Here is a 26,264-nt window from a genome sequence, read left to right as displayed (position 1 = left end):
ACCAACCGCAGGTTATCTTTTTTTTTGTAACATGGAGGTACGATAATAACTAATCTTACGCTTCAGGTCTAGTGTATTCCACATAATTTCTAAATAAAATTGCTCTTGGTTGTAGGCATAAGTTGAAACTTCTGTCAGTAAAATGAATCCCTATCTCAATATAAAAAGCGCAGACATGTTATCATCAACGAAACAAGTCTTTATTTATAGACAGACACCCAGTAGACGAGAGCTAAAAATAATCAAGCTGGTTGTTAAACCATTAACCAGTATTATATAAAGATTTTCTCGCTCGTTACTCGTAATTATTCAGAAATTAAGTTTATGATATATCTTGTTTTTTTCAAATAATTTTCTCATTGTTATTATTAAACTGTACACTAGCAACGGGAAACTGTGTAAGGATTGATTTTATTTTGTGCGTTTAAATATACATTATTATATAAAAGTGGTCATCATATCTCTTAGTGTACAAGATACCCAAATTTGCGAAATAACACTTCCTCGGAAAGACTGTTCTAATGGTTCACGACCTACGAATCGGTTGGTTAATATATTTTCTTCCTAAGTTTCGACAGGAAGCAGCATGTGCTCAACTTTAGTAAAAAATATTTGCTTATTCTAAACATTCCAAAAGATAATGTAAATTTGTGTTCCATATCATAAGTTTTTGTTTTCAATATTTTATTGTAAAAAAAAAATCTGCTTATTTTTACTGCATATAGAATTTTTGTTGAAATATTAAATTTTATATAAAAATTTATGATTATGATAAAAACTACGTATCCACGTTTAAATTTTGTAATAAATTATTTATTTTACAAAATATACTATTTATATCGTGATTCTTAACTCTTGAAGTGAATTATTATTCTATTTAACTTTTCGTACGTTAGTAGGCTAACTAATTTATATGTGCATGTAAATAAACTATTTGGAACTAGATTTTTAAAGAAAGAGTCTGTTAAGTAAACAAATAGATACCGTTTAAAGGAAGAGACGGAAAATGTTTTTTCCGACGGGGTTTGATCAAAATTGGTGTACATACGTTTTTGATAGTGGATGGGAGATAATTCCACAACTGAGCCGCATGGACACTACGTGAGTTTAGAGAAGAAAGAGGAACTGTAGATGGTTATTAATAGGGTGCTTTGAGAATTAGAACTTAGAGGTAAACCACGAATGATAAGCGTTAAAAAATTTCACGGAGGCATATAGGAGCGTTAGGATGAAGCACAGTAAATAAAAGTTAGAGTGAGCGATAGTCTCTCTGCTGTCTAATTTTGAACCATTTCAGTTGTCTATGATAATCAGAAATGTTGTCATATTTTCTAAGATCAAAAACAAACCTTATGCATGTATTCTGAAATCGTTCAAGTTTGTCGAGTTACTCAGAGCCTAAATCATTCAAGGAAACATCAGCGTAATCTAGAATGGGTAGTAGTAATGCTTGTCCAAGTGAGCATTTAGTATAAATAAGTAAGAATTTTTGCAACTTTCTAAGTAAGTGTAGACTGAAAAATATTTCCTGGCTTAATTTATAAGTATGAGCTTGCCATCCATTAGTACTCCTAGATTTTTTTTATAGATTTCCTGTATTGGATATTGGTACCATTGATATTAAGAGGATTAAGAGAAGATACGTCTAACTTGGATGCGGTTGGCTCAAGATAGGGAGATATGGAGAGTAAAAAGGGAGGCGTATGTTCATCATTGGACAGGAGACGGCTGATGATGGTGATGATGATGACATCTAACTTATTTGGCAATCTTTGACTACCCGCAAACATAATATGTTTGTGTTTTAGATGGGTTTATAAGTAAACCATACTCTTTTGTCCATGTCGACACGTCATTTAGCGTCTTGGACATTGATTCTATTGCTTCACTTCACCGGTGTTTTCAGGTCAGCGATGACGATATAATAATATGCATTTTTAAGAAGGGGGTATTGGGAAATATCACATACAACGAATACCGATAAAAATTGATTAAAAGTAATAAATTGTATTTTCCAAATCAATGTTAATATTGTTGTGGACAAATGTTTTTATACATAACTTTAAAAAAGATATTAATAAAAAATATGTCACAAGAAAAACGTGACATGTTTGGCATTTATAATTGTGACGTCAAGATTCGTGACGATCTTCTATAAAAAAATAAATGGTAGCACGATTTATGTTGATTAGGAACAAAGTTCAAAATCAACATAAATCGTGACTTACTAAGGGCGTAGCCAATGCAATGGCCGTTTTTTGCGGGAATTCAAAATTACTTTTAAAAAATATTTTTATGCTACTACTAAGTAGAAAAGATGTTTTTACTTGACAGTATTTCATAGACCCTTGTTAATTAAAATTGTAAAAAAAGTTATATTTCCCTATTATTGTTCACAATTAAGATAATTCTCATATAATTTAATAATGTAAACAAAGAGGTAGGCCATAATCTGATTACCGTTAAAAGTTTCACGGACGTAAAGCGGAGCGTTAGGATTATGAAGCACAGCAAACAGAGGTGTGAGGGTGTGATTGCCTCTCCGCTGTCTTGTCAAGAGCGATTTTGCTATCGTTTCCCTGTCCACAACCACTGGTGCATAGAGCACTGCATTAATACTGCCATTCCAGAGTATTAAAATATTCATTTCGCCGGGAAAGTAAGGTGATCAGTCTTGCGATTCAGATTCCAGCCCGAGATCAATGAAATATTGCGTTGTAGAACCACTTTCAAAACCAATATTTCCTGTCCACACTGTCATGAATTGCATAGGCGAATATGCAAATCACTACACTATGAGGCAGACTGTCTCAACTTGATTTCTGTTTGCAGGATTTTTAACTGAGAGTAGGAATTCCGTCGAAAACGATCTTCTAGGGTTCTGATTATTTTTAACATTCAGAATTGTATTATCACCCGCCCGGACAGATTGAGCCATTTCAGTGGCCAATATTTACTTCGCTAATTTTATTGTCTTATTTTTTATTTATGTAAACAAAGTTTAAATATAAATTGAAAGTAATAAATACGAGTATATGGATCAATATAGATATTTTTAAAACTTACTCGTATTACAACGGAGACGATTTTCTAAAAAACGTGCAATTTATTCATATTACCACCCTTTCAGTCTGTTTTGCATATATCCTCTGGTCCTCGCTTCCTTTGTACATACATTTCATCCGCATTTGTGATATTGTAGCGGTTGGGAACGGTAGCGGGGGCGGGCCGCCCGCGCACTGTGTGGGCGGCTTGCAAAGCTGGGGAGGCGGGCGGCTGCATTGATTGGAAGGCGGTGTACTCTTATTGCATTATCCACATGAACAAACTAAACTAAAGCGTAGACTTTGTCTTCTTTACATTTAAAATGGTTTTACCATAATATATTTTATATTGGAAGTAAAACTTCAAGGAAAAATTTCCAAAGTTCACTCAGAAGAAATAAAATTATGTTCCTCGTCGTCATAAGACTTATTATGGTGTCCATCCACTTCTACCCAGAATTTTAAAATACCCCGCGATTGGTCTACCAATGCAGTGCCATATACACCGTTAGGTGCGGGAAAACAATGTACACCTCGTCCCTTACATGTTTATTTATTTACTAAAACACACAATACACAATTTTGTTTTTGAACACTTCTTATTTATTTTCACGTCCTAACTTGATAGAACGTGTTAATTCGGTACTCAATATATTATGACACACATCAATTTACAAAACACGTAATTGAAAATTAATACATATCAAAAATATAAGACAGATAAGTTATTTCATAATAAATGGCGTAGAAAAATTAAGATCGTGTATCTAAAATTTGTGATTTAATTCTTTGATAATTTTATAATTCAATTTATTTATTCATTTTTCTAAGTAAAATTATTATTTGGAACAATATTTAATTTAATGATTGTAAACATAATTTCAACAGCGCATTGACTTTCTACAAAATCAGTTTGAGTTGAGTATGTACTTCGCGGAACTTCTTTGGTTTGCATACGTATTAATACTCCTCTTAAATTATCACAATGCAAATAATTTCTCGATACAAGGGTGGTTGAGGTTTGTTGTGTAGGTTTAAAATCATTATTTGATATTGAGGGAAGACAAATAAAGAAGGGTTCTATGCGCTGATGGGGAGGGTATCTAGGGAATAATTTATTTGGTTTGAAATAAAATTTTGTTTTTTGTACAAAATCCAAAACAATAATACTTTTAGTATGGCAAATACATTATATTTTACACATATTATATTGTTAGTTAGACATCTAAACAGAAGCAAAAAATCATTTAGGGTATGGAGGTCTAAGCATTTACAGGACTTAGAATAAGTCACTGACTGGTTTATGTAATCGCTTTACACTTTTTTTTTGTTATATATATATATATATATATATGTATTTAGTAGCCTTACGTGTCATGTACAAGGCTAAGGTACTTTGGAATAATAGTTTTTGCTTGTCTTGGAAATGAGATGTTTGATCACTGATTTTGGTTTACTACCTTTATGAGTTCAATCACCATTGTAGCAAAGTCCATGAACAATGGCGCGTGATAACTAATTTTAACGACAGTATGGATATCTGTTAAAGATATTCTATCTTTCCTGCATTCTGCTTCAAGATTATGGTGTTGTAAACTGAAAAATGGGCACTAAAATAACAGATGTTTGATACTCTGTGAAGAAATATCATCGCATGGACAATAGTCACCATTCCTTAATTTAAACCTATATAGATAACTTCTCATAGCTCCGTGTTCGATAAATATTTGGGTCGTTTCGAAAGTACTTTGGTGATGACGACGGATTGTATCAGCCGCCAGCGTTGGGAAAAACATTTTAGCTGTAGAAAAAGCGCGGTAATGATCCTCCCAACGCTGCTGCGTATTTTGTTTAATACAGCGTTTAGCAAAGCTAAGGGGAAATTCCGAGAAAAATGGTTCCGTTCTTTTACAAGTTGCGGCTTTTGCTTCATCAACTCTCTCGTTTTCTATGATACCAGCATGTCCTCATATCCAGCATATTTGAATAATCATCCCTCTGATTTTTAGATGCTTAATTTTACTCTGAACATCTACAATTAATGGATTCACCAACCGAATATCAGTTATAGCATGAGCGTTTTACACATTGTGTAACAATTATTATCCTGTCCTCTAAAATATCCGATTTTAAGAAATACATATCAATGATTTCTCCAGATGTTTTATGAGCGTGTTTCTGTTGTCATAATATAATTATAATGCTTAATTGTGAATAAAAGATATTAAAAAAGCAAAGGATTTAAATATATATCAAACAAAATAAGAATAAATAATAGAGAACAAAAAAGATAATGAAATTCATTTTTCGATCAAAATACTAAGATGGTGATGAAACAAATAGCCAAAAATTTTTTTTTTTTTTTTAATTGACGATTTGTTGATATAAAATGAAATAGTGAATGCCGGCACTTTAACATAATCACAATAGAAGTATAACACATAAAAAGTCAAGATCAGACTTCTATTTTTTAGAAAGATGGCTAAGTCTAAAAATATTGTTCTATTACAGGCGGTAAAAAAATATTACGAAATCATAAAGAAAAATAAATCTCCAAATTGAATTTTTCAGTGTACAAATGTTATACACTCGTATATAATTTTATTATTAGCACACATCAAAATATATTTATGAGTTTACTTTTTGAAGATATGAAATAAATAATTAAAAATGTATTTGAAAAATATGCCTGTATCTCAACAGAGATGAAGGAAATACTTTTGAACACTGAAAATCTAGCCATTTACAGGGCTTTCGATCTGTCATTAGTTCAAGTAATCATTTTACCCAATATTTAAAATATGACTTATATTTAAAACAATTCATCGGTAGGGCTCGTGGTGTGGTTGCCAGCGCATTCACTCATCATTCACGAGGTCCCGGGTTCGATTCCCAACATCATTGAAATAAAATATTTATTTTAAATTGTATTATTACAATCTAATATTTCATTAAGAGCGCAAGACTCATCATCTTACCTTCATGTAACAATTTTTTTTATCAAAATACGCTGCAATTGGTGAACCAATGCAGTGCCCTATGTACCATTAGGTGCGGAAAGGGACTGATGATGATTTAAAACTAGTAGAATTTACCCGAACCTTCAGTGTGTAAACACATAACTCAAACTTATATTCTCCAATTAATCCTTTACTCGTCTTTCTACCTAATCTCTGTTGAGATATCGGTTTGTATTTAAAAAACAAATTCGATCAAAATAATGTTCGATGAATTGTTCTAGTAGAAATAATATAATTTATTCGATTATTCTATTCGAACAAATAATTTTCGAACTTAGAAATTCGTTCAAATGAAGAGGGGTCATAATTAAGCGAATGAAAATATTAAATTTGCATAACTCAGAATTCACAACTAATTAATTTATTATTTACAATACGAATATTTTAGTTTATTTTCAAAAGATAAACGCATACTTAAAATGAAACTATTTGTATTTTGGTTTTCTAAATAATGCATTCAAATCTGGGAGACAAAGAATCCAGTTCTGGATGTGAAATAGAACCCGAACTCTGGACTAGCATTTTCGACTCAGTGGCCACTCTCTTTGATAAAAATCCTGGAAAGGGAAATCGAGTGGGGATAAGTCCGCCTTGTAGTGCAGTTGTTGGCTGGTTCCAGGTTTCGGGTTCAATTCCTGGGAAAGTCCACATGAAATACTGTATGATGATTTTACACTGGCATATTTCATTGTCAAGACTGATCTTACCTTAATATAAAAAATTATCAACATACGCTGAATTTGGTGCACGATAAAAATAATGCACATTAATGTGTCCGGGTGAACAAAGAACACGGTTCTGCGTGAAACTGAACCGAAACCCAGGATGAGCGTTTTAGAATAGATACTCTTAGGGAAAAATTCTAAAAAACTCTATACATAGATGCTTCGTCCACCTGAACATAGACATTTTCTTTTCAAAGTTGATTCCGCAGCTCCTTACAGGTGATTTATTATTTATATATATATTCCTTTGCAAGTTTTTTTTTAATAAAAAATAATGTTGAGGGAAACATTTTCCATTTTTTGTGTGCCCTTAACTACATATTAATCAAAGTTTTGCCTTAAACATTCATGCTGTAAAAACTTAACTAAAATTGCCAAACAAGTTTAGCAATTTTATGAAAATGGCACTGTATAAATTATGCTTACTTAAAATAATATTCTATATTGGTGACGGTGCGTAGTCAGCGTCGTCCAATTAAATCACCACAGTTTCTTGTGGAACATTTCCAAATTATTATTATCTTGATCCGAAATAAATTTATATTCGAAATCTAAGAAAAGACAAATACGATGACCGCCGAAAATAATTTTCTAACCAGGGGTTTCCAAATTACGGCCGGGCCCCTTAAATACGGACTTCGATAAAAAATAATATTTTATTTTATTTATTTAATTGACTATTTCCATAGAGAATACAAATTAAGAATAAATAAAATAGTTTTACATTGTAAATGCCTAAGAGAAATATATGTATATTCTTTTAATTTTATTTGGAAAATTAACAGCCCTATTTGGTGTTATCATACGTTGTGTCCTTTTTTTACAAATGAAGAGAACAAGAAGACACAACAAATCAAAAATACAACAAATTAGTCAAGAATGTAAAATAATTATTCTACAATATTAACAATAACGCATAGCGTCTTTTTCGTCTTTATTCTTTCTCTCTTTCTTTCTTCTTCTTCAGCCTTAGTTTTTCCACTGCTGGATAAAAGCCTCCTCTAGACGTCTCCATTCCTTCCTATCACCCGCTTTTATGGTCCATGTTTTACCAACGATAGAGGCGAAGTCGTCGACCCATCTTTTCTGTGGCCTTCCAACACTTCTTGTGTTAGCTCATGATGTCTATTCTATTATTTATCTTCTCCGTATACTGCGCAAATATCGCGAGCATCTTTGGCAGCGTCATTTTCTCTATTGAACGCGAACGGAAGGAAGTGTCAAAAATGCTCACTTCATTCTACTTGACATTACATTTCAAAATCTTGTAATCAAATGAAATAATATAACGTAGCGTAAAAACAAACATAATATCTCATAAAGTAGAAAAAAATATTTTGAATGACGTATGTATAGCCATTACCATTTTGTTTTACTTTAGGGGCTTATTTTTTAATTTGAAAAAAAAACGGACATAACTTATGCTAACATTCAATTCGTTTGTTTTTTATTATTATTACTTTGATTTCCACAAATTGAACAAAATAAATACAGAAATGTTGTACATACGAGAAAAAAATTGATATTGAAAGGAAAAACAAATAAATATGTTTGAAGTAAATGGATCAGATTAGGACGGGCATTCATGCGAAGCGAATAAGGAAGGGACGCGAAAGTTCCAAAATATACGTATTGTGTGTCATAGTACCTGCTAAGCCGCATATTAAATGTTGAGGGTTGATTTCAGTGCTGACGTGTGATATTCGTAAGAACTACGGAAAAAAATATTGTTTGCCTGTGATGTTTTACTTGCTCCTATATATAACATGTGGTACTGTGTACACGTCCTGGCTGAAACATGTCTGGTTATTAAACCACGTAACTCTGTGCAGGCAACTAATCCAGCAATAATTTTGTAAAGCAGTAGTTGGCCCGCACACACTCTGCGATGTTGTAGAGAAGCAATTACATGGTAGGTGGAGGCAGCAGGAGACGATAAATAAGTAAAGACTGACCGGTTTTGTATTGTATATATATTATGAAAATTTATTCTGAAACACTTATTCATATCGACAGATATTTAAGCATAGATGTATATTTCCTCTTTGAGAGGGAGACGTTAAATTCTATATTTTCTAGGGCCGATCATTGTGTACATTCACCATTATGTTCTTATTTCTCTGAAAATAACTACATTTTTCAAAAAGTTACAAATTGGTCAATTTTTACAATACCCGGCGGTTAGTAAAGAGACTGCCGACTTTGTAGAGCGTCGTCTCTGTCGCACGAGTCCGGTATCTCTAACATGGATAAATGACAAAGACGACGCTCTACAAAGCCGAACTTAGCCGATCAGGCCGGCAGTCTCTTTTTTTAGCTGGATGTACTTTATTTAATGCCGGGTACTGCACGTTAATATTACATTTCTTTTAACTAAGTAAAAATATCACATAAGCAGATTGGTGGATGTTATACATTGTGTAACATAATCATTAAAACGTGTCATCGACATGTCTGGTCTGCCCAGGGAATGTCTAAATTTCAAAATTCCCTAGTAATCTCTTCATCTTTTATAAGATTGCTGTCAATTTTTTTTGTTCAGTGATAAATTAATTATTTATTTATTGGCACACTTTTGCGGTGTGGGTGTTATGGCTTTGATGCCTGGCTTACGCACTAGGGTTCCTAGTGCAGAGTTCGAGTCTATATACTGTAGAAGTAAAAAATTTCCGACTCGTGGTCTAAAGTTCAGAGGCTTTGTCTACCATGCAAGAGGTCTCGGATTAAATTCCCGACATTGTTAATATGAAATATTATGCCCCGAGGGGTTTTACGGGACAGGTAAAAAAATATAATTCAAGCATTTCATAACAAAAGTTCATATATAAGTTTAATAAATATGAATCATATTTGTTTGAAGTATCGAATTACATTATGCATTATAAATATGCATTAATAAAAATAAAATACAACATTAAAAAACATAGGGACGCATTAAAATATTTTTATAAATCATAACAGTTTTTGGAAAAAAAATTAAGTAAACTTTAATTTTTCCTACTAAACATTTTTGTACATAAATATCGATTTTACTTAATACTGTCTCGATGTGAACTGATGAAGATAGCGTTTGAAATCGCATTCTCGAACTGGTACTTAAAGCGTAAGATACGCTGCAGCTGTATGCCAATGCAGTGCCCTATTCACCATTAGTTCCAGAAAGGGAATGATCATGATTATGAATAAATTCGCTTATTACTTTTATGGCGATATGGCTTAGACCTCAGACTAATGGCTGACGCACGAGGGATCCGTGTTACATCCTCGGTGAGGTTTTGCAAGTTAAAAAACTTTTTTTTTAAACCAAGGTACCATCTGCTATGATTTATCACCTTATTAGGTTTCTTAGCTTTTTTATGTTGAAAATATTGGTATGACTTTAGCTGTTCCAACTGTTTTGAACAGACGACGTACTCCTTGAACCGAACGGTTTCTAATCCCTTCTTTTAAATCGTAAAGTTAAGTAGGTCTGGCTCCACATGCTGGTCGGTTTACTAAAGTAAATATGGCGCTTTGTGTGAGGTGGTTTATTTTTGTTCTTGCAAACTCGGTTAGTTTTATTATTTACTTATTATTTTACATCACAACAAACTATAAAGCCCAAATTGTTGTGGTGAATTACCGAACATAACCAATGATCCCTATTCCCTTCTAAAAATATTTCTTGAGAAGGAAGAGTCTAGGCATTTACAGGGCTTGTGACCACTTTATACACTGCAATATTCACCAATTTGAATATGTTTAAATATCCGCATATTTTTTCTCATTTGTTGACTTCTGTGAAGTAAAAGAGATTAAAATTGAAACTTATTGCAACAAAGAGAGAAAATATTTTAGAAAATGAAATATGGAAAAAAAACAGCCAATGATAGGTCATTAGCCCTGTAAATTCCTAGAGTTTCATATTCCTTTATCGAAAATGTTTTTCCTCTCTGTGGAAATATTTTTTTATCGTAATAACTCCCTAGAGAGTGAAATCTACCTGCGTGTACAAACATTTGGACGTACTTAAAATATTTTTGTTGTTAATGTAAATTTATTAACTACTTAATTAATACGTATAGTGGTATGTATTTTTATGTATTTTTCCAATTTCAGGCTAGGACGCACCAACTATTACTGCATAACAAAGAATTGATAGACCACATCAGCATGCTAGTGGCCCATCTTCAGGAAAGAGAACGCGGAGGTGCTGGTAGCCTTCCATACTCACTTTCTGGCCATCAGCTCACCTGTCTACCCCAGGTATGTTTCCTTTTTTATTTAAGTAATCAAAAAACTTATCAAACAGCCAATCTTTTATTAAATCCATGTACAAAAATTACAATAAGAATGAAGATAGAGTAGAACGCAATTCGGAATGTACGATATAATGGTAATATTTATTTTCGGAACAATATGAAAATGTCACTTTTTTTACAGTTTTAAATTAATAAGGGTCTATAAAATACTATCGAGTAAAAAAAAATTTTACTACTCATTGGTTAATACTTTTAAATTTATAATTTAGAAATCCTGTGAAAAGGGTCCATGGCATTGGTCACGCTCCTAATACGTCACGATTCGGGTAAATTTTGAACTTTTTTTGTGACCGTTTGAACTTAAATAGGACATCGTCACGAACATGTCGTATTTTTGTAGGAATATATTGTTTAATAATTTCTTTTTTTAAAACATGTCCGAAAATATTTCTCCACAATATCCATACTGATTTTGAAAATCCAATTATTTTTTCTAAATCAGTTTCATATATTTTATCGATATTCGTAGATACAAAATATATAGTATATAATATCGGTAGACTTATCACCCTTTATAATTTATTGTTCAAACTTTCACGACATGCCATGTTTTACTTACAAACGGTAATTTGATGAACATAGTAATAAAGTACCAACAGCTACACCTTTTTTTTTAAAGTGGCCACCTGAGCCTTTCAATTTTTTTCTGTCAAGAGAAAATTCTTTAAATATGAAATCACTCAAGTATCGGTATGGTTTTTTTGTGGTTTCAATTTTAATATCTGGGCATTTGCTAAAGTGTAGCATTGTTTAAATGCAGCTACACTTGTTGCTTAGCCCACAATGGTATTAACTCAAGTAAAGTATACATTGTTTTCCCAATCTTTAATCAGTAGTAAATTTATGATTTCATTGTCAAACTCTGTTTAGCCTATCGCCAAAAAAACACAATTTTCAATTACAGACTTCTTAGTATTATTCACATCGATTCAACCAAAAAACGTTATATCAATTTTATTTATGAGTTTAGTTGACCGAAAGTCATTTCCTCACGTTCTCAAATAACACGCATTACAATAATTAAATCATCGCAAAGAATATCGTGTTGCAATTGTATTTAAATGACAAACCTATACCCTTCATCATAACAGTATTTATAGATCTACTTGTGTGTTTCGTCCTACTTATTATTTGTATATGGATTTCATAAATGATTTATTTTTATTTCAATACTCTTTGTGTGAAACAGTTTAATTGTACTACAAATAAAATTTTGGTAATTTTATTGTCGGTCGATATTTTTTATATGCTGTTTTCTCATACTACGCGGTTATAAGCATTTACATTTTATAAAACTTTCATACACCGAGTATTGAACCAGTATAATAAAGATCGTAAAAATCACGTGTTTTTATAAGATAAACACAAGTACCAAAATGTAAGAGTAAAATATTTGATCATAACATATAGTAAACATTTGGTAAAAAACATTTTTTTAAAAGATGCTCGTGATTTTTACTGAAAATGCTTAGTTATTTTCTTCGGCCAAAAATTTATCATTGTGAGAAGCAAAATACATTATTTACTCATTTGTTTAAATTGCTTTATATTTTATGAAAAATCTGCTTAATTAAACTCAACTCGGGGCTTTTTAGCCTCGTGGAGTTATGGACACATGACATTAATTATACGTTTTATGTATTGTGTAATAATTCATATTTTTTTTATTAATTAATTAGATGATTAATTTATTGTACATATATTCTCACAATAATAAATATCAAACTGCTTTTTTATAATATTTTAATTTTTTGTGATGTTTGCTTTTTGTGCATTATTTTCTTTTACAGAAATGATTTTAGCATGAAGTATAACTGTATGTCGTTGTGTGCCCTTGTTTCTTTTAAACCAATTTCTTTTTCGTCTACACATAGGTATTACACACATTTTAAATTAGGTACTCAATAATGTAAATGGTGTTAAATTTAATAAAAATTCATCGTTATTATTTCCACTTTAAAAAAATATAACCTTAATCTAGATTAACGCAGTTATGTTTATATTTCCGATTGATAAAACGTCTGATTCAATCAAGTTTTTACGCAGAGTATCAGTCAGCCATTTACCACTTTCATTAAATTTAAATCATTTATCGCTTTACCTTTTCTCTGTTTTTCACTGAGATAATTTTGAAAATAAGCAGAGAAACCACCTCTGCTCATTGACTTAAAAAAACAGGTTTAATTTGAACGACTTTATGTTTGTGTTAAAAATAAAATTGGACAATTGTGGTATTTATTTTGCTATTTAATAGTATGAGTAGATTCATGAACTATTTTTGATTAATGTTGTTTATGAAAAATCGGCGAAAGGGTAACAGAGAATATTTTACTATTTTAACTTTGATAATGATTTAAATAAAATCTTAAAGTACATGCTTATCATTTTTAAAACATTAATATTCAAGCATTTTGTAACATTTTTTTTTTCTAATATTTAAAACATAAACAACTTATCAAAGCTGAAGTCAAGTTAACTGTTTGAGTCCCTGCCATATATCGTTTAAATTATAAATTTATTGGGATAATATGCTGTGAGTTATTTAAATTTGTTACTCATCTTTCCGATCGTATTCTATGTATGTACTTTCCATTATGATAATGGACTGATAAATCGCTGCTGTGTGATCTGTATCCGGTAATTAATACCGATTCCAATCCAATTATCCAAATTAGTTTCATCAATTAATCGTTGTTTATTTTGAAACGTCTTTTTGAAATAAATGCGTTAATCCAAATGTAACCCTTAGTTCTTTTAACAGTTGGAAATATTTAATATCTTTGAAAAATATTTAAAATTCAAAAAAAATTCTTTTTTTTTTTTAAACCGTTTAAAATACCGTAATTTTTGTAGTTAATACTTTTTTTATAGAGAGGTTATCATATCCAAATGCTTTTTTTATGTCCAATATTTTAAGAGAGATTGGTGTTTTTTTTTTCAATTTTATGGCATGGCCTGTGTGTGGGTTTGTATTTTATTGAAAATTTTAATAAACGCTACTGGAAAATACAATAGATGTCAACAACAAAAAAACGTGAATATTCGAACACAATTTTTTCGTCAATAAAAAAGAGAAAAGAATTATAAAGTATATGCTATTTATTAAAAAGATAGCTATTTTAATTTGCTTTCCTTACCTGAAATTTCAAATTTTTTTTTAGTAGAAACACATTAAATTAACTCATGTCTTATATTGTCCTTATGAAATGCATGGAACAGTTTTGGAGCCATGAAAAATGAGTATCTCTGGTCTTTGCCCGAGTTTAGATTTACAATAAGGAATTTCAATTAAACTATATTTGACTAAATCTATAAGTGCAGCAAGTCTCGAGTAATTAATTATTTAAAATTTTAAGCTATAAATTATAAAAACCCAAAAATATAAAAAAGCAAAATAATAATTATTTTAATGATAATTTTGCGGGTATGATAAAATGAATAAAATACATAATTAATAGTACTTAGGTTTAATAAATAATCGCTTTCATTCACTATTGTAAAGTGACCAAGACACTTGCATAAACACACAAAGAATTTTGGGTTCGATTTCCGGTAAGAAAACATAAGTTCACATTAGCCTGCGTGTTCTGTCCTACCACTTAGCCTGCTGCGGTGCAAAAAATTAAATACCATAAATATCTAAGATTAAAATTCCTATATATTTCATCGTTTGGACCGCTGACGGTCTAAATGCAGCAATAAAATAAATTTTCGGTCAAGTATTAATAATTCTTTATAAATTACAAATTTCAACAATGTAAATCCATTAATTTATTTGGTAAAATTGACCCGTAATTTGCGAACCTACTCCCAGAAAAAAACTACGATGCTTTGAGGTTATCTGTTTGATATTTTTATGCAACAAATCACCTAAGGACGATATGATTGGCAAATATTTTTTTTACTACCATAGGTCGGGATATTAAAATTTAGCAATAGATGTCATAGTATGTATCTCAATATAATGTATTTTATTATAAAATCCTAAAAATCGAATTCAGTAGCCTTTTGCCAGTAAAATAATTGAGTATTTATAAAACTCTTTTTTTAGCGGTATAAAAATACAAGAGTACTTTGAGAAATTTTCATCTGTATCAATACACATTTTATAACTCAAATAAATGCAATTTTACGTGTGTGAAAGTATTTTTTTATGTTAATTTGTAGTGTGAAAGTACATTCCCTTTTTTTAATGTTTTAAATAAATGCATAGTTTCAAATTGTACAAAGAATTTTGACTCATTATTTATATTTTAGTTCTCATCATTAAACTTGCAAACATTTATTTTCATTAAAAAAAGGGCAGTTCTATTTTAAACTTTTATTATTTTGTAAATATTAATTTTAATGCTTTGTGTGATTTATTCATTAAGCATTCAAATAATTTGTTGTTAATGCGCATGATTGTTTCAACCCTACATGTACCCATACATATGCCTAAAAAAACATGTTTTTCGGTATTTTTTTTCTATAAAATAAATTATAGTAATAATTCATGATTAGAATTTTATATTTTTTTACATAAGTTGAATTAAATTATAATCCTAGGTTTGATTCCCGGTTGGAAAAATACGAATCCGTGATTTTACAGTTAACAAATACTTGAACTTTAACTTGAACTCAAAGTTTAGCATTAATAATTTTGTCATGAAAGTTAATTTATAAAACCATTAAAAAATTTTAAATTTTAAAATTTTTATTTTATTTTTATTTACACACCGTCAATTCTATTTCACTTATAATTTTATTTATTAATTTATCGTAAATCGATCAAATTTGATTAATTACATAAAAATTTATTTAATTCATTAATGTAGCTTTTAAAATTACCAAAAGTAAAGGCATGTTTATGACATTATTATTTTATTTTTTTTGTAATTGGATCGAAATGCTATTATTCTCTTTTCTCAGATAATAAAATTCAAAAAATGTTTCATAAATATAATCTTTACTTGCATACTGAGTAATTATAGTATAATGTTCGCCAATAATTTTGAAGTTATTTTAAAAACAAGCTTTTTAAAGAAATGCATATTTTTAATTGTTTTATTTTGTAACATTTAATTACCTAATAAAAATTCAGGCTTCATATTTAGATTCATTGGCATTGCGTTAACATGGCTTCATTTACTTTAATAAAGTACAAACATTTTTACTTGCATTTTGTTTCTGCTAAATGTTAAAAAAAAAGTATAATTAGGATACTAGCCTGAAACAACCTCCATATCTATGTTTTTAAATTATATTTCTATTTCAAAATTACTTATTTATTTGAAAAACAAAAATCGATAACGCAATAACAATTATTTTCATGTAACCAATGCGTCAAAAAAGACCAAGAGAAAGCAAAGCGAGTCGATCAAAATGTTTTTTTTTATAAACTAAATCATCTGTCCTTTTTGCATGATTGATATTATTAGGATGTTTTCAATATTATAAAATTAAGTTTTGCAAATGCATGTCTAAAAATATCAAATTGTTATTTCAAATAAAATGTCAATGCATCATTAGTATTATGGTATCTACGTGAAATCAAAAATGACAGAAAGTTGAATAAATAAATTTGTATTTTCAATTCTGGATGTGAACATAGTTTTTTTCAGCATTTAGCATATTTTCTTTACATCAAAAATGATAATTTTAAATGTCTGTATAGTAGGTATATTATGTAATAATTTTCTATATTTTCAAAGAATACAAACTTAGTTAGCATCAATTTGCAAACATTTTAAGTAAAACTAAATCTCCAAATGAATAATTTCTTTTTTACGTTGCAAATAGATAATATTGACGAATAATTATTATGAAACTTTATTATTTTATTTATTTTGAGAATTTATAAAATTTGACTCAAACACAAGTATATATGACTGCTTTTATACACCTTTAAGGATATAATGTAGATAAAAAAAATGTTGAAAAATATTAATTTATTATTTTTCTCTTGAAACTGATTTAAAAATTCTTAATATCAAAAATTGAGGAGCAATTGTCTGCAGCTTTTGCAGTTAAACTATACTATCAAAGGCATTAATTTCCATTAAACAACCAGAGCTTTCAACAACTGCGACTCTTGTTTCACGTGGATCCTATTTTTAAACTTAAAAACTAATTAGCATTACACATCATTATGAAAAAATAATGTGTTGTATTACTAGACCCAGAGCTTGCGAGAGGTGCTGGAGCTATCTGCTAAGAACTCGTCTGATGGGCGTGCTCCACACCTTCTACATTCTCCTGCTAACCTGGTATTGGATAATAGAAGTCTCTTGGATTCTATATCTTCACTGGTACCTCCCTTGTCACCTTCTGTACCCGTCCCGCGTTCGATACGAGAGTCTACCTTCGAAAGTAACAACAACTTGTCATTAGCAAGCGCATCTGCCGAGTCTCCTGGCTTCCCCGGACCTTACACGCAGTATCCTTACAACATGCACCGCACTGAAGCTGCCGCATCACCCATGTCTAGAAGATTTAACAACCTTTCTACACTCACCTCCGCGGCTGCTTACCTGGATCAGCAAAATGCCAATGATTTGACGGACTTTCTTATCGATTTAGTAAACCAGCAGACTCCAAATGGACAAATTCCTCAAAATCAAAATTTGCAAGTAAACGCGCAATTACAGCAACAGGCATTGAATAGACGAAGTCTTTACTCTGGTCAAAGTTCGCCTCTCCAACATCGAAACAATGCGATGGGTTCATCTCCTGATCACACCTCTAATAACGGAGCCCAGCAGTCTCCCACGCTGTCTGGACAACCTTCTGGAGATATTATGTCTTCCCACACTTTCCTTAACTCTACCGCGCATCAACAGCAAGACGAAGAATGTCAGTTTATCCGACCCTTGTCCCAGATAGGTACAATTACCACCCTAGATGATGACGGCCGAGTTAGGATAGTGGTGCCGACCAAGAGAAGTCCTCAGCCCATCATCACTCGCACGACGAGCGAGCGAGTCCCCAACAAGAACGTCCTGATGGCTCAGGTGCGCGATCAGTGGGGGCGCCACACGACCAAATGACGACCCCCAGACTCTTGACTAGAGCTTGAACCGCCACGTACTGCGGAGTACACTAACAACTCTTCAACAAGTCGATTTCGGAAACTCCTTGGCATCATTCGAGTCAAACATATTTCCTCAAAATAAAATTGTCTCAACCTACGTTGTAATCAAAGCATCTCTGTTCTCGTCAACTTTTATTGTTTTATTGCTATTTTAAAAGGTGATTTTATTAAATTCGAATAAAATAAGTCCCAAAGCGCACAAAATACTTATTATGGCGACAATTTAACAATTGACTACAACTATCTAACATCTTAAACACCATTACATGCTCTAAAAGTGCACGCTTTGTTTTTTATACATTCCCATTGTAAATCGAATCACACGTTAAGTTTTAAAATGCTATTTTTGTCGATTATTTAAACAATTTAATTGGTAAAAAACGGCCATTTGGCGTACCAAAATATATTTAACACCTTTTATGTATTTTTATGTTATTATTTGTAATTGGGTTACTTTTTAAGTTTGTATTGTGTTAACTTTGTGGTTTAGATATATTTTTATTTTATTTTATGATGGTCAATTTATTTATTAAATAACATATATAATCTCGTTCATAATAGTCAGTAGTGTGTAGGTATACTATAATATATACAGCTAGTTGTTATATCCATAGTTTAATCATAATATACAACGCCAAGAAATAATTAATTTGCTGTATTGTTTAAAATAATGTATTTTTTTATAATAATATTCTAATAAACGGTTCCAGTTATATTATTAATTATTATTGAAATAAAAATATTAACTTAGTTTAATTGTACAGAAAATCATAGTCAATTGATAAAACATGTCCGAATTCACGACATTGGTTTTGATAAAAAATGTAATGACATATCTTAAAGTATATCTTTCTAACAGTATTTAATGAAACCATATCAGGTTAATTTTAATTTGATAAATAGTCAATTGAATAATGTGTTTATTAGTTCATAAATATCACTTATATACTACTTTAAAAAAAAACAAAAAATAGTTTACAATTGTATTTTATCTAGTCAATGCATTTAATTACATTAAATAATTGGTTCACTAGGTAATTTTGTAAGAATAATTTTATGTATTTTAATTTTCAAAAGCTTTATTACTTGTTAAATTACATGTATTTCATTAAAACCATATACCCAGTGTATCAAAATTAAATATTTGGGTGGATATCATGTTAAGTCACAGGAAATACGAATAACCTAGTTAAGGATAATAAGTACTGATTAACTGTACCAGATATGTTAAGAAATGAATTAAGAAATATAGGAATACAGTTTATAGTAACTAAAGATGCTTGAAAACCTAGAGTTTAGTGTTCAATTATTATATCCCAAAGAAATATTTAATTTGTTGAGTTTAATCACATCTTTATTGCAAATTGTTATAATTTCTATTATAAATTCTACTTAAAGTTTATTTTTAAAATTTGAAATGAATATTAATATAAAAAAGTATATATTTTACTGTTTAACGTATTTTAATACGATTAAAAATGCTACTTAAATATTACCAAACCATTATTGCATGTATAACTACCATACCCAAGTACTTTGTATTTAAAAAATACAAAGTGTAGATAATAGTTAATTTATTTATTAGAACAGAACGCAATTGCTGTAATTGTTGTTCCAATGGAGTCGCATTCAACTTTGAGTCGATCAATAAATAACGAACATATAAGAAATGTGTTTCATTAAATTTATGTTTTTATCCTTCCCTTGACACATAAAAATTAGAAACACACATTTATTAAAACTTTAAAAAAAAAAAACAAAGGAATACAATACGTGTAACTAACTCTACCGATAAACAATATAATAGGGTGATTTTGAAGGTATACTCGAATATTATAATTGTATTTTAAAGTTATTACAAAATATAGTCATTGCTGTTGGTGAAAACAAAAAAGATCATTCATTTTAGTTGATTAATTAGTCAATTTTCGGCTCATAGTGTAATGGCCAGCGCATTTGCCTACCATGCAAGAGGTCTCGAGTTCGATTCCCGACACGGTTGATATGAAATATTTATTAGTAGGAGTGTTTTTACACTAAAATATTCAATAGTCCTTGGACTGGTACCTGAAGCGTAAAACTGACCATCTTAACTTCATGTAACAAAAATTATCAAGATGCTCTGCAATTGGTATACCGATGCAGCGCCCTATGCACCATTAGGTGCGGAAGGCGAATGATGATGATAGTGAATGAGTTATAATCAAAATAACTCTAGAACTCAATAGACAAAAAATATTGTTAAACGATTTTTCGGGTTTTGCTTGTCTACTTAAATACATAATAATTAATCAAATTATTACCTACTAAATACATTTTTATCTTATTAGATAACCAACAAAATTTCGGAAGATTTTATCTTTATTATTATTATCTTGGATTATTATTATTATTATTACAACAGACCAAGAAACCTGAAATATTATTTTATTTAAATACTTATTAAATATTTTTTTTCCTTTAAGTAGGTATGTGTAATACATTTGTTTAACAAATAAAATAATAGCATATTCTTAGATGCTTTCTTAAGCATACATAGGTTAAATAAATCAGAAATGGCCATTGCACAAAAAACGATATTACTTAATAAATATTTTTAATAATCCCACTTCGCCTGTTTATCTACGAGGGCTCTTTCAACCTCTATCACAATATGGACTATCTCTTCGCTCTATTAACGAGAGAAGGCTTTTAATACCCCTTTACCGCTCAAATTTTCTCGCCCCCTGTTTACATACATACACATACATAAGGACAGGCATTTGATGTCCCTTACGTTTGTTGATGCTTTTTTTTAATGTTTTAAACTATTATTTTATTGTAATATTTAAACCCTATAAATTGTATACATGGACTAATGTCCGTTAATAAATACATAAATATTGCCAAGTGATATCCTCTTAGTCTTGAGAAAAAACACAATAATTATTTAAACTCCACAGAATTGAACCATATTTCACTCAAATCTCTTCATTCTGAAAGTGGTGATGTGTATGTAAGGGTACCTAATTAAAATGTCATAAAATACAAGAATGAAACACTTATAAATACTGGTGTACATGGGTAAGTTTTAAAAAGGTTAAGGCCTATGGCTGTGGCAAAATCAGAAATCCGAGATTCGAACGCCGCTTAACCTCACTTTTTTCCAATTTTTTTAATAATGACTTATTTACGACTTGTAAAAAATAACTCCCAAAGTTGAAATATTAAGGTAAATCATAAAAATTCAAGAATCTCCCATTCTTATTGAAATCTATGATGCAAGTTTGTTGTTATATTTATCTTTATTATTTAGTTATAGTTATATTTATCCAATCAAATGGTAGGTGCATTCAATTATTTAGTTTAGACATTACAATCAGTGTTTTAAAAATAAGAAAAAATGGGTATAAAAAACAGATCAATAGGTATGCTTAGTGATATATTAGTTTTTGAAAACATCCCTGAGGGTTATACTACTATATACGACGAAAGTAGGATCAACGTGTCATTTCAAGTTAATTTTTTTCATTAAATTAATGTACCTACTAGTAAATAGGTAACAAGTTATTTCAATTAACTCATAAGTGCTTGTTGCTTAAACATTAGCAATAATAATAGTTTTTTTTTTTAATGTGAAAAAAAAACTTTTTAGATATGTTTATTAATTGACTCCTGATTTTTACCTATGATTTATTGTCAAACATCCGACCCTAACTCTATTAGTTTTTGCAGCACTCTATGAAAATAAATCAGTTTAGTTGTGAAAGCCTCCCCAAACCACAGAATCAAAACGTTCCGATATTCGAAACATGCGCGCGAAACGTTAACAAATAGGGTTGCTCGTGGTCAAGGTCATATTATGCCGGGAAACTGAACCGCCCGTGCGCTTTTGTAGTTACGCTCCCATCGCAAAGCCCAGCAAGCGCCATATTATCGAATAAATCACTTCTGGAATCTGCACGCCACGGGCGCTGGCGGCGGCGGCGCAGATGTTATAGACGCATAATTTATATTTTCAATTACGTGATTTTAAAAGAATGGCGTTTGTTTAAAAAAGGTCATATCGCATGATTTTCTTCCTTTTTTAAAAATTTTACCAACAAAAGCAAAACGTTTTGGAATGGTTATGTTGTTGGAAATATATACTTACCCCGAGAATAGTAGTAACACAACTCAAAAAATATTTATGAGAGAACACTTACACTCACGCTATCGGTAAACTTTCATTCTTTCGTAAAAACAATGTCTCAACTTGATATTCTCTTACATCATTTATTTAATTTAAGGTTAGATTGCATAATTTGGAAATCTGATAAACCGTCATTATTAAAAAAAAGAATTACGATTTGGTTGACAGACATTGGAAGAAAGCAATCTGAGAATTTATTGAGGATAGTCATCTAAATATTACGTAATCCCATTGAATAATTTACAAATGTTTTGTACTTTTCGTATGTGCTTATGTTTATATATACATATATTTATGTATTTTATTTTATTTTTTTAATTACGTAAACTGTACTTTTTTTTCTTCTCTTTTGGGCTTTAACTGTTTTTCTATTTTTTCAATATTATTTTTATTTATAGGTAACATATTCGATAACCATATTTGCCGCAACAAATCGGTTTCTTAGAACAGGCATTTGCCCATAAAGGGACCGATTTCAACATTTGGCATACTTATATTTCTGGCTTGCCGACCCTTTATATACTGAGCCCACTCCTAGTACAAACAGAATTTGCCAGTGTTTTTGTGCCATTTTGTAAAATAAAGTATGTTTAAATTAATAAATAAATAAATAATATTTTCAGAAATAACGATGGCGCGGCGTAATGATCATTATGCCATTTTTATTCCTTGAATTTGAGTAAAAAATTTAGTATAATACTGACATTTTATCTTTTAATTCTACAAAATATTCATATTTAAAGAAAATTTTAATAAATTATGAGGCAAGAAAATATATTAAGGCACATTTCTGCACATTTAACTCAAAAGTGATAATTTTTTTGTTAAGTGTGCAGAATGTGCCATTATTATTGTTTAGGCGCGGTGTATAATTTTTAGATTTAAAACGCTAAGTAGATTGAAGAATCAACAAATGTTTGCAGATACGTATTACCACTTTGAGAAAGAAATACAAACATTTTAGTATTTAAAAAGCACATAACCTGTCATAGGCTTGTTAGAATTATTATTTTGCACGAGCGACCAAAGAACAAATCAGCTAATATGCTTGTAAATGCCTAAATTTACATGTTCTCATCTGAAAAAAATGCTGTTTTTGTTGAGATAACAACGTATTCGTATCTTGATAAAACTCTTAATAGTCAAGTTTTGTATTTTAATGTAACAAAAATATTGTACGGTTTTTTGTATTATTATTATTTTATTTTGGAAACAAATAACAATACAGCCATATTAATTTTTTTTTTCAAATATAACGGTGATATTTATTATATCTACTTTCATAAGTTTTACAGATTTACTTTACAAAGTAGATTCAATGTAAAATAATTTAAAAGTATTATCTTAAATAAGGTACTTAAACATTTTGATCAACATTTTTAAGTTTTACATATAAAATAATAAGTTTCTTTAGCAATCTAGGACATAGAAACTTACAAAAATAAACCCAATAAACTATATACAATTTTAATTTTTGAAAAAAATGTGGAAATAATGATAAACTTATGCTGGGCGTTTTTAAAAACATATATTTACACAAATAACGCAAAAAAAAAATGGACAAGTTTAGAATCTATTTGTATTGGTGTAAAAATTTACGTTTCATGTTTGAAAACATGACAGGGGCACACAATGAGATTTGAATAACTCAGTTATACTTAATTGATTTAATAACATCGGCAATTTCAGTTTGTAAAATACAATGCTAATATTTCAAATAAAATCATTTTCTTGCGATTGAAAATGGCGAGCCGTGTTTTGCGCGAATGCCGGTAACCGGGATTTGTCGACTGCAGCGCTATGTAACTATTTTACATCACTACGAGTAGAGTGCAGATTATGTTGCATTTCTCGTCCGGTTACCGTGCGGAAGTGACTTTACGCGAAACATTTTGCTCAAATTGATAGATTGTTTAAAAGCTACCCTAAATTATTGTATTCAGAGTGAAAAGTATTAAAAATAAATATTTAAAATGAGCCGACCTTACATTCTTCCTGCGTTCCGCATTGAGGATATGGAAGATGAAGAGGAGCCTACCTCGTCCTGGTGTTGGAAACAAGTGTGCCAAAAAATTGTTGTTATACTTTTGATTATTTTGCTTGTAATACTGTGGAGATATACCTTTAATCTAGATGAGTCCAAGGGCCAAGATCGCAAGATGGTTCCACCTTACTCCGGGACTCCCATCTACCAGCCGCGGAGAAAGCGGCTTTGCTGAGGCGACCTCCTCTGCCTTGGAAGACCCGTCTGGAACATGCCTCCCCGTCAAGACTAACCTTCCAAGCAGAAAAATTAAAATCAACCTCACGAAAATCAGGATCCACTGACACCTGTTGAGTGTGACATTGACCCTGAAATTTCCCCGTTGAACTCAATGTGCTTACTTCTCTTTCGTCACTCCGTAATATTGAGGTAAATAATAAATGTGGTATTAATCCTATCAGAACTCTCACCATATAAGATATAAAATGTTATTCTTCTTCTTCTTCGACTTCGTCTTCGTCTTCTTGTAGATTTGCCAATTTGTTCTTCTTGGACTACTCAGTCTCCAGTGATGTGACCTGTGACCCTACTATCCTTCATCGCTTAGGAGGTCTAAAATAAAATTTAATAAATAGTACAAGGATTTCAAGAATGTGTTTGTGTAGTAATAACAATATTCTTCGTCTGACTAATTTACAAACATTTTAAAAGTCAATAATACAAATTAATTTTAATTTTTAAAAACCTTGATTTCGAGTTTAATAAATATTTTAATTAAACAATTTTAAATGCAAAAAAAAAAAATATTTTACGTTTTTTGAAATTCTGAAAATCGTAAATTTAAAATTTAACTGTTTTTTTCTAAACCAATAATTCAATTGTTTATTCGTTCAATGAATTTATTTCCCAAAATATCTAAAATATTACAAATATTAAATATATTTACATAAAATAAGATAAACGTGACTTGAAAAAATGACAAGTATTTAATCTTCCTGTGCCAACTTAAAATTAATATAAGCGGATATATGTTATATTAAACATTGCAATGTTTGTCTAATATTATGAAAGTTATTAAATTAAGAAATAGTATTCCTATACACAAAAATAATCACTTTGATGGAAAACAACACTTTTAACCATGTTTGAACCATAAGATGGTATTTTTATTGTTAAAAAATATGTATTCTTATATACGACTTAGTTTAGATCAATATATAAATTATGGACACATACATATATATATATATATATTTTAATTATATATATACATATTTTTGAGACCAATTTTTGAACTGTTAGATGAACTTTTTATTGTTTAAAAACATGTACTTTATTTTTTTAAGTAAATATATAAATATTCATATATTTATATATATTATATACACCTACAAAAGCTCTTGGGCTCGACTTCCGACATGGTTGACATGAAATATTTATTTTAAAAGGTGTTTAATATTTCATAGTCTCTAAGCTGGCACTTAAAACGTAAGACTAATTATCTTACCTTCATGTAATAAAAGTGATCAAGATTCTCTGCGATTTTACCATATGGTGCGGAAAGTGACCGATGATGATGATACACACCTGCATATAGCATATCAATTACATTTTATACCAGATATATATTTTTGAGTACGATGGTTGAACTTATGAGATGGTTTTTTTTATTGTTAAAAAACCTTATTGATTTTTTTTATTGTTTAAAAACACTTATTTATATTTCTTATTTTTTAAATCAGAATGTATTTTAAATTGTTCAAAAACATGTGTACTCATATATACCTTATTCAAAAATATACATACATTGTTGTGTTATACATAAACATTATATCAATTACATTTTTTATCAGATATATATTTTTGATTACGATGGCTGAACCACCATATGGTATTTTGATTTTTAAAAAACCTGTGCACTTTATTTAAAAACCTTTATTTTATTTT

At 30.1% G+C, this 26,264-nt stretch overlaps 1 protein-coding gene across 4 annotated transcripts in view; it reads left to right on the top strand.

The window, feature by feature from the left end:
- The window catches only part of LOC148277349 (carboxyl-terminal PDZ ligand of neuronal nitric oxide synthase protein), a 623,052-nt gene extending 597,931 nt beyond the window's left edge, over positions 1–25,121 (top strand). For 2 of the 4 annotated variants that reach the window (XM_088233001.1, XM_088233000.1), the window contains 2 exons: positions 10,888–11,034; positions 24,467–25,121. In XM_088233001.1, the coding sequence (XP_088089127.1) occupies positions 10,888–11,034; positions 24,467–24,661 (342 nt within the window). In that variant the 3' untranslated portion in view covers positions 24,662–25,121. Of the gene's footprint in view, positions 1–10,887; positions 11,035–17,248; positions 18,251–24,466 lie in introns of those variants that run through there. The other 2 variants (XM_088232999.1, XM_088232998.1) reach the window with 1 other exon arrangement.
- The last annotated feature ends 1,143 nt before the right edge of the window (positions 25,122–26,264 follow it).

This window comes from Micrasema longulum, unplaced genomic scaffold, assembly GCF_059751315.1.
Source record: "Micrasema longulum isolate JH-2025_06_02 unplaced genomic scaffold, ASM5975131v1 h1tg001048l, whole genome shotgun sequence".
Lineage (NCBI taxonomy): Eukaryota > Metazoa > Arthropoda > Insecta > Trichoptera > Brachycentridae > Micrasema > Micrasema longulum.
Note: the sequence above shows the minus strand (reverse complement) of the source record. Positions and strands in the feature narration are given on the sequence as shown.